Genomic DNA, 10,461 nt, shown 5'->3' with positions numbered 1-10,461 from the left:
ACAAGAACTGTTCGTCGGGAGCTTCATGAAATGGGTTTCCATGGCCAAGCAGCCGCATAGAAGATCACCATGCCAATGCCAAGCATCAGCTGGAGTGGTGTAAAGCTTGACGTTATTGGACTCTGGAGCAGTGGAAACGCGTTCTCTGGAGTGATGAATCCCACTTCACAATTTGGAAGTCCGACAGACGAATCTGGGTCTGGTGGATGCCAGGAGAACACTACCTGCCCCAATGCATAGGGCCAACTTTAAAGTTTGGTGGAGGAGGAATAATGGTCTGGGGCTGTTTTTCATGGTTTGGGCTAGGTCCCTTAGTTCCAGTGAAGGGAAATCTTAACGCTACAGTATACAAGGATATTCTAGACGATTCTGTGCTTCCAACTTTGTGGCAACAGTTTGGGGAAGACCCTTTCCTGTTTCAGCATAACAATGCCCCTGTGCACAAAGCGAGGTTCAAACAGAAATGGTTTGTCGAGATCGATGTGGAAGAACTTGACTGGCCTGCTAAGAGCCCTGACCTCAACCCTATTGAACACCTTTGGGATTAATTGGAATGCCGACTGTGAGCAAGGCCTAATCGCCCAACATCAGTGCCCAACCCCACTAATGATCTTGTGGCTGAATGGAAAAAAGTCCCTGCAGCAATTTTCCAACATTTAGTGGAAAGCCTTCCCAGAGTGGAGGCTGTTGTAGCAGCAAAGGGGGCACCAACTCCATATTAATGCCCATGATTTTGGTGTTCGAGCAGATGTCCACATACTTTTAGTCATGTAGTGTACAGTGGCTTGCAAAAGTATTACAGCTGCAGCTCAGAAATTACAGCTGCAGCTCTTGGGGCATGTCACTATAAGCTTGGCACATCTAGCCACTGGGATTTTTGCCCATTTTTCAAGGCAAAACTGCTTCAGCTCCTTCAGGTTGGATGGGTACCGCTGGTGTACAACAATCTTTAAGTCATACCACAGATTCTCAAATGATTTGAGGTCTGGGCTTTAACTAGGCCATTCCAAGACATGTACATGTTTCCCCTTAAACCACTAAAGTGTTGCTTTAGCAGTATGCTTAGGGTCATTGTCCTGCTGGAAGGTGAACCTCCGTCCCAGTCTCAAATCTCTGGAAGACTGAAACTGGTTTCCCTCAAGAATTTCCCTGTATTTAGCGCCATCCATCATTCTTTCAATTCTGACCAGTTTCCCAGTCCCTGCCAATGGAAAACATCCCCACAGCATGATGCTGCCACCACCATGCTTCATTGTGGGGATGGTGTTCTCGGGGTGATGGAGGGTGTTGGGTTTGCGCTTTCCTTGATGGCCAAAAAGCTAAATTCTAGTCTCATCTGACCAGAGTACCTTCTTCCATATGTTTGGGGAGTCTCACACATGCATTTTGCAAACACCAAACGTATTTGCTTATTTTATTCTTTAAGCAGCTCTACGGAAGAGTGGACAGATACTCCTATGGACAAATACTCCAATCTCCGCTGTGGAGATTTGCAGCTCCTTCAGGGTTATCTTTGATCTCTTTGTTGCCTCTGATTGATGCCCTCCATGCCTGGTCTGTGAGTTTTGGTGGGCGGCCCTCTCTTGGCAGGTTTGTTGTGGTGCCATATTCTTTCCATTTTTTAATAATGGATTTAATGGTGCGCCATTGGATGTTCAAAGTTTTAGACATTTTTTTAGAACCCAACCCTGATCTTTCTTCTTTGTCCCTGACTTGTTTGGAGAGCTCCTTGGTCTTCATGGTGCAGCTTGCTTGGTGGTGCCCCTTGTTTAGTGGTGTTCAAGACTCTGGGGCCTTTCAGAACAGGTGTATACAGTTGAAGTCAAAAGTTTACATACACTTTTGGAGTCATTAAAACTCGTTTTTCAACCACTCCACAATTTTTTTTTAACAAACTATAGTTTTGGCAATTCGGTTAGGACATCTACTTTGTGCATGACACAAGTAATTTTTCCAACAATTGTTTACAGACAGATTATTTCACTTATAATTCACTGTATCACAATTCCAGTGGGTCAGACATCATTTGAGTCAATTGGAGGTGTACCTTTGGATGTATGTCAAGGCCTACCTTCAAACTCAGTGCCTCTTTGCTTGACATCATGGGAAAATCAAAAAAAATCATTCAAGACCTCAGAAAAAAATTGTAGACCTCCACAAGTCTGGTTCATCCTTGGGAGCAATTTCCAAATGCCTGAAGGTACCACGTTCATCTGTACAAACAATAGTACGCAAGTATAAACACCATGGGACGCAGCCATCATACCGCTCAGGAAGGAGACGAGTTCTGTCTCCTAGAGATGAACGTACTTTGGTGCGAAAGGTGCAAATCAATCCCAGAACAACAGCAAAGGACCTTGTGAAAATGCTGGAGGAAACAGGTACAAAAGTATATATATCCACAGTCAAATGAGTCCTATATCGACATAACCTGAAAGGCTGCTCAGCAAGGAAGAAGCCACTGCTCCAAAACCGCCATAAAAAAGCCAGACTACGGTTTGCAACTGCACATGGGGACAAAGATCGTACTTTTTGGAGGAATGTCCTCTGGTCTGATGAAACAAAAATAGAACTGTTTGGCCATAATGACCATCATTATGTTTGGAGGAAAAAGGGGCAGTCTTGCAAGCCGAAGAACACCATCCCAACCGTTAAGCACGGGGGTGGCAGCATCATGTTGTGGGGGTGCTTTGCTGCAGGAGGGACTGGTGCACATCACAAAATAGATGGCATCATGAGGCAGGAAAATTATGTGGATATATTGACGCAACATCTCAAGACATCAGTCAGGAAGTTAAAGCTTGGTCGCAAATGGGTCTTCCAAATGGACAATGACCCCAAGCTTACTTCCAAAGTTGTGGTAAAATGGCTTAAGGACAACAAAGTCAAGGTATTGGAGTGGCCATCACAAAGCCCTGACCTCAATCCAATAGACAATTTGTGAGCAGAACTGAAAAAGCGTGTATGAGCAAGGAGGCCTACAAACATGACTCAGTTACACCAGCTCTGTCAGGAGGAATGGGCCAAAATTCACCCAACTTATTGTCGGAAGCTTTGGAAGGCTACCCGAAACACTTGACACAAGTTAAACAATTTAAAGGCAATGCTACCAAATACTAATTGAGTGTATGTAATCTTCTCACACACTGGGAATGTGATGAAAGAAATAAAAGCTGAAATAAATCATTCTCTCTACTATTATTCTGACATTTCACATTCTTAAAATAAAGTGGTGATCCTAACTGACCCAAGACAGGGAATTTTTACCAGGATTAAATGTCAGGAATTGTGAAAAACGGAGTTTAAATGTATTTGGCTTAGGCGTATGTAAACTTCCGACTTCAACTGTATTTACTTAGATCATGTGACAGATCATGTGACACTTAGATTGGACACAGGTGGACTTTATTTAACTAATTATGTGACTCCTGAAGGAAATTGGTTGCACCAGATCTTATTTAGGGGCTTCATAGCAAAGGGGTGAATACAAATGCACGCACCACTTTTCCGGGTTTAAAAAATATATATATTTTAAACAAGTTCTTTTTTTCATTTCACTTCACCAATTTGGACTATTTCGTGTATGTCCATTACATGAAATCCAAATAAAAATCCATTTAAATAACAGGCTGTAATGCAACAAAATAGGAAAAATGCAAAGGACGATGAATACTTTTGCAAGGCACTGTACGTCTCACTCATATTATCTGAGAACCGTGGTTACGAAAGTAACCTTAAATTATGGCGAGCAGCAAATCCCAGGAGGCTTAGCGTGTTTCTTCAGGGAATTGTGAGAACAAGGGAAAACACTGCCAACAAGATGATCTAATCTCAGATCTCTCTCCTTTACAGTACAGGACAAGGCAACCTCAACATGGTGATCCCCACATGCCCAACTAAGCTGTTATTGCTTGTGTGTGTTTTCCTAGGTCTATTTCAGTTTGTGCCCACAATTCTGAAATAATGTGAGGTTCCATATCAATGATTTCACATAGTCCTACCTGATACAAGTATAGACATTTAGGGGGTGCAGACTTAACCTCTGTGCAGGGACAAAACACTGTAGGCTAGTCTTTTGTGAGGCAGACCTGCAGGACAAACCCCAATGGTGGATAAGAAGTGCACAGCAGGTGCACTACAAAGGTGAGCTGCTGCCACCAGTGTAGCAAATAAGTGGAGAGATCAGCAACCCTAAGGTTACAGGGCAAGTGCACTTACTTTGCTTACTGTATCAAGGTGCTGTCCAGAGGGTGCTACACTTGTTCACATGCCAGACTTGTTGCTGTCAACCGGTAAGCTACAGTAGGCTATTGATACACTGCGTTCTCTGAAAAGACAGTTACATAAACCGACAGTAGCATAATCTGTTGTTGCCATTGAAACTAGAGCAATTTACGCAAAGGCAGACAGATCTCTCAGTATCCCATAACGGAATTCAATGCAGAAATTAATGACTGCATTTTTATTTCTCTAAATTCTGATCTTAAAATGAGAAATTCTGTGTGTTGTTATGCACAAAATAGCTCATGTCTAAAGTAGGCCTGGGCTATATGCAAATTAAGAAATCATGTAAGAGCAATAATTCTGAATTTCAATAGCCTTTCAAATATTTTAAAGGCCCAATGATGTTTTCTTGTGTTTTGTATCATATTGTACAGTAGCTGATGAAACTAACACTGTAAAAGTGTGAACAAATTTGATCATTGTTTGATTTTCTGATAGTTGCTGGTTGAAAATGCAGTCTACACAGGACCTTCTATTCAGCAGGTTTGCATGGGCAGGAGTTTTGTACGTTTGTTAATAGACCAATAACAAAAAGCGTTCCAAACCTCTCTGACAATGGCTAGTTTTCAGTTTTCTTGCTTGAGAAATAGTTTTTTGCTAAAAAAGCATTTTTTTGTCAATTTTAATGGAAAACTATTAGACTACACTAAGATATTTAATTGGTACCCAGAAATTATATTTATATAATGACTGCATTGGGCCATTAAGATATTTGTCCTCTTACTCCCTCTCAAACCCAATTACTCAAATGTAAAAAATCACAATAGTCAAATGTAGCCATACCCTACAACCAATCAATAACTGTATGAAGGTTACATCAACCTAATACGAAATGTGAAAACAAAACATTGAAATATCCCTGTATGTCATGGTGCTATTGAATAGCCAACAGAATAGAATAGTCTATAACTCACCTGTAAATCAAATATCAAAATGGTATGAACTTGTTTAGTTTGTAGGTTTGGTTGGAGTTCTCTAGATAATTGTATCATTTGCTCTTTGATGTCTGATCTTCTGATTTGATGTCACGAGGCAGTCAGAGCTCATTCCTCTGACCACTGATGCTGTAAATGCAACCTGTCTTGTCCCTGGTAGAGCGTCTATCACTCTCTCATTGATACAACGAGGGCATGGAAATTTTCCACTGTCGACTCTGCGTCTTTAAATAGCTAATCCCTCAGCGTGTGGCCACAAAACAAAACATGCTTCCCCTGACGCTGTCCCCACACTGTGTGTTGGCAACTTAGTGTTGTCAGTAAATAGATTTCAAGTGAAGTGCTATGTTCCCTTGTAAAAAACGATTAAAAACAAGGACATGAATGGTGATCTAATTGGTAAGGGATGCAATGTTAGTCAAGATGGTGTGTTTACCTATACTAATATGTAAAACACTTTATTCTGCATATTGTACCTCCACATAGAGATACAAAGATACAAAATTAATTTCTTTTTTTAAAGGTCAACATATGCTGTTATTATCTTGTCCATCATCAACACGAGGACACCAGTGCATGCAACCAACACAAAAGGCAACCATAACGTTGATCATGTCTGAAAGATGTCCTTACCTGCCTGTTTCTGAATAACCTATTTTGAATGACAGGCAGAACAACGCTGACCATTGGTGACCCTGAGCAGTGAACTTTCCAACAGCTGACATAGAGCACAACAGCTGGCAGGGAGAAAATAGGTTATTTTGTAGTTGTTTATATGAAATTGGCATAGCTTTTTAATACCATTCTATTGCTATAATGGGCAATTAGAAAGCCTGTAATATACTAATATAAAGTATTTTTTCCAAGTATTCTCAATTACGTTACAACAGCTATTCACAGGCCATGATTATATAAACATGACAGAAGTTGATTGTTTTAGCTTACTTAAAAAAACACATTTGGCAAGTTACTCATGTATTTATTACTGCATGACAACTCTTTTTGTTATCCACAAAATATGAGTATAGGTTGTCAACAGTTTTCTATGAATGTCATCATTCTATACAAGCCCAACAAGGGAATACAGGTAAACCCTTACAGTTACTGAGTTAAGTGATGTCATAAAAAGCTTTTTGATTGATTCTGTACACCATTTATATGATGTACTTGTGACTAAAACTCCATTAAAACTTGGATTAAAGAGTCAATATTTGACAGCTGCCAAATGGCATCAGAGAGATGGTAGCCTTGGTCCCGTGTGGCTCAGTTGGTAGAGCATGGCGCTTGCAACGCCAGGGTTGTGGGTTCATTCCCCACGGGGGGACCAGGATGAATATGTATGAACTTTCCAATTTGTAAGTCGCTCTGGATAAGAGCGTCTGCTAAATGACTTAAATGTAAATGTAATGGTAACCCACAGGCTTGTGAGGTGATGTCATGGTAGAGGACAACTTGTGATCCACTAGAGGGAGATGTTGCCAGACAGTCCACAACAGAACCTGATTCCCTTTTCTTTATTTCTTTAACACACTAAGCAACTTTTTCGATATGATGGAATATTTTATTCTAAACAAGCATAACATAATAAAAGTACAGCATTATTGAATATTTAAAAAACGAATGTAATAATGTGACATTGAATTACAGCATAGTTACAGGGATATTTGATAGTACTTCATGTAGCATAGTTGTGTGTTTTTACAGCTTCACCTTTGCTCTCTACTTATAAAAGAACCAGTGTATTGTAAGATCCACCTCCACACCACCCCCAGACCTACAGACATATGAAAGTTGTCCATAATCTCCACACCTCATGCTCTGTTTTCTTTCTCCATTCCTTCACATTCCTCCCCTCCCAGCTCAAAATACAAGTTGCCCCTATCCACAGATCTAGGATCAGATTACTTGACCCCCAATCCTAACCTTAACCATAAGGAGGAAGAAAATGTTATCTGACCCTGCATCGGTGGTTGGGTCAACATCTACTCTACTCACACCCACACACTGCCTTTGCCCTCCCCCTCTGAGGCCCCATGCTGGCCGCAGCAGTCCCCTCCACGGTGGCTCGAGGCAGGCAGGTTCTTGTATACGGCCCTGCTATAGGGGATGAAGCAGAGGCCCAGTTGGAGGTGGCGGGCCAGGCGGCAGTAGGCAGCCAGAGCCAGGACCAGGAGGGGGGTGACCAGGATGAAGCCCACCACCAGCAGGGCCACACAGCCACCGTCATCCAGCAGGTCTGAACAGTACAGGGACGTGCCATTGGGCTGCACCTGGGGACGACATATACACATATTAAAACCACTCATGTGTCACACTGCAATGTTCAGGTGGTGACTCATGCTCTTTCTCCCCGCGTGTCTTTGACTCTTTCCTCTCTGTCTCTATCTCTCTGAGACACACAGACTTCCTTCCTGGATGGCAGTCTTACCGTGGAGTGACACAGGAAGCCAAACACGACCATGACCAGTGCTGGGGTCAAGATGGTGCCGAACACGATGCTGGCCAGTGTGCCGTTGACCAGTGCGATGATCAGGTTCTGAGCCGTCACCAGTACTGAGCACGCCCAGCAGTCCAGAGAGCCTCTCAGCTCCAGAGGGGCGTCCGTACCCCCTGATGCGCTGCCCGCCACTGAGTACGGGGGTGGCACCACCACTCCTGACCCCCCCGTGGGTGACCTTGGCACAGAGGTCACAGAGCCTGTGTGCTGGAGGTGGGATGGCAGTGATGACAGAGGTTCCCCATTATGAATGTGATTCAGCTGGGTGATGCCCTTCTCCAGGGTCCCGTTTCTCGACAGACTCATCCTCCCTGGGCCTTCAGAAAACAAAATGATTAGGGTTGTTTAATTAATGAATTAATTAATGTGCGTATCATACAGTACAATTGTATAATCATTATTACTAGTGGCAGTGCAGTTGGTTATGGGTTAAGTGGTATTGGGAGGGCCTGTTACTGCTCTTCTGTTAGGGTGCCTTAGTAGTTGCAGTTACATAGACTGGGAGCCTGATAATGAATCCCCTTTACAGAAAGGAATCTGTTTGGCATGCCCATGTTTTTACATAACAGAGTGAAAAAAGCCTCTGAATGTCGCTCCATTAAAGTGAGAGTAGCAAAGTTTCCTAAAGTACACTGGTGAGAGCTGCGGAAAGAAAACACAGATAACTACGCAACTCGGGGAGGTAGGAAATAGACTTCCCTTGGCCCCACCCCCAGTCTCCTGGATGACTACAGTCTCAGAACAATGAGCCAGGAACAAGCCCCCCCCCTCAAACACCCCTTCTGAGAAACCCTCTACCACTAATTTTAACAGTCAACAACCTTTAGTTAAGTTGGATTTTAAATGAAAACGGATCATTATAATGGACTTTAAAAAATATATATTTCACCCAACTTTCCAGTTGTCTTTAGAAGTGGGGTGGTACCTCAGCCATGTGTAATGGTCACAAATCTAATACTAGACTGTTGGTATTGAGATGAAGGTAGCATGTATGACCTCTGAGAACATAATGGTAAAAAGGATCATGGATTTAAATAGTTCATTTTCCATTCAGTCTCCATATGAATCTAGCAATGAACGGGTGAATTAAAACCCTTCAAATAAAGTTATTCAACTGTCCTGTAATACAATGCCAAATGCTAAGTGTCTCATCACACCCAAACATGCACTAGCAGCCTAAACACTATACGCTGCAAGAGAGTTGACCATGATCTTTGTTAGGATGTTCAGTTTTAGTTTCCATGTCCCTCCTTCATTCCTGGACACCCATAACGACCACAGTGAGATGTGTTTACTCACTGTGTGATTGGTGGAGTAGTTCTGAGGATCTGTTTCTCTCTCCTCTCACAGTAGCGGTGAGACGATGAGAATGTACTCTGTTCTTTAAGCTGTCCTCCCACTTTGAGAACGCCCGTGGAGAGAAGAAGAGGTCGGTCTCCACTACATGAACATCCAGATCAAGAGGTCAGAGTGATGGTATTGATCAGGTGGAGGTTAATAGCCTTATGATAAGGGTTTAGACCTTTCTCTGCTGTATCCTGGTCTTTCAGAAGGTAAACTCCAGGTATTCAGAAGATGCTTTGTGTCCTCACAGCCCTCAGTCAGTGTGACTATCGTTCTCTTTTGCTTTGTGCTGAATTCGATGTTCTGCACAGTTAAGGCAAATTTTGCTTTCCTGCTTGGCTCTGGCTCTTCATTTCCTGCCGTGCCGTTTCCTCACTTTTACTCCAGTTTGGTTAGTCACTGAGTCTCCCCTCTGTCTCCTGCCTGTCTCCTCTCTGCTGGGTGCGTGTCTGTGGGCTGCTGTGGTGCTGGTGGGTACAGAGGCAGCTGGGGTGTGTTAGGGGTTGGTGATGGTATTTGGGAAGGGCGGGGGAACACAGGAGGGATTACACTGATAACCCCTGCACCCAGTGGGGAGCGAGGGGGTGGGGAGGGATGGGAAGGCAGTCACTCCAGAGAGGGAGAGAGTGTTTATTTAGATAGATTAGGAGTCAGGGGTGAGGGCCAAACTCCAGCAGTCACTACAACCACTAATCACTACCTTCTGCTGAAGTCACTACAACCACTAATCACTACCTTCTGCTGAAGTCACTACAACCACTAATCACTACCTTCTGCTGAAGTCACTACAACCACTAACCACTACCTTCTGCTGAAGTCACTACAACCACTAATCACTACCTTCTGCTGAAGTCACTACAACCACTGACCACTACCTTCTGCTGAAGTCACTACAACCACTAACCACTACCTTCTGCTGAAGTCACTACAACCACTAACCACTACCTTCTGCTGAAGTCACTACAACCACTAATCACTACCTTCTGCTGAAGTCACTACAACCACTGACCACTACCTTCTGCTGAAGTCACTACAACCACTAATCACTACCTTCTGCTGAAGTCACTACAACCACTAACCACTACCTTCTGCTGAAGTCACTACAACCACTGACCACTACCTTCTGCTGAAGTCACTACAACCACTGACCACTACCTTCTGCTGAAGTCACTACAACCACTAATCACTACCTTCTGCTGAAGTCACTACAACCACTGACCACTACCTTCTGCTGAAGTCACTACAACCACTGACCACTACCTTCTGCTGAAGTCACTACAACCACTAACCACTACCTTCTGCTGAAGTCACTACAACCACTGACCACTACCTTCTGCTGAAGTCACTACAACCACTAATCACTACCTTCTGCTGAAGTCACTACAACCACTAATCACTACC

At 43.2% G+C, this 10,461-nt stretch overlaps 1 protein-coding gene across 1 annotated transcript; it reads right to left on the bottom strand.

The window, feature by feature from the left end:
• Positions 1-6,225: 6,225 nt before the first annotated feature.
• On the bottom strand, positions 6,226-9,527 carry LOC120056587 (transmembrane protein 88-like). The gene is made up of 3 exons (XM_039004777.1): positions 9,016-9,527; positions 7,648-8,033; positions 6,226-7,489 (listed from the first exon to the last, which is right to left on the bottom strand). The coding sequence occupies exons 2-3, from the start codon at positions 8,020-8,022 to the stop codon at positions 7,211-7,213; spliced, it is 654 nt and encodes a 217-aa protein (XP_038860705.1). The 5' UTR covers positions 8,023-8,033; positions 9,016-9,527; the 3' UTR covers positions 6,226-7,210.
• Positions 9,528-10,461: the final 934 nt, after the last annotated feature.

The sequence above is a fragment of the Salvelinus namaycush genome, chromosome 12 (genome assembly GCF_016432855.1).
Source record: "Salvelinus namaycush isolate Seneca chromosome 12, SaNama_1.0, whole genome shotgun sequence".
Taxonomy (NCBI): domain Eukaryota; kingdom Metazoa; phylum Chordata; class Actinopteri; order Salmoniformes; family Salmonidae; genus Salvelinus; species Salvelinus namaycush.
This window is presented reverse-complemented; position numbering and strand designations above follow the sequence as displayed.

Bases quoted from the DNA above. Each gene is read 5' to 3' on its own strand.
- LOC120056587 (XM_039004777.1), bottom strand. From the start codon at position 8,022: ATGAGTCTGTCGAGAAACGGGACCCTGGAGAAGGGCATCACCCAGCTG. The intron at 7,490-7,647 runs GTAAGACTGCCA...TGTCGTCCCCAG, and splicing joins GCTTCCTGTGTCACTCCACG to GTGCAGCCCAATGGCACGTC.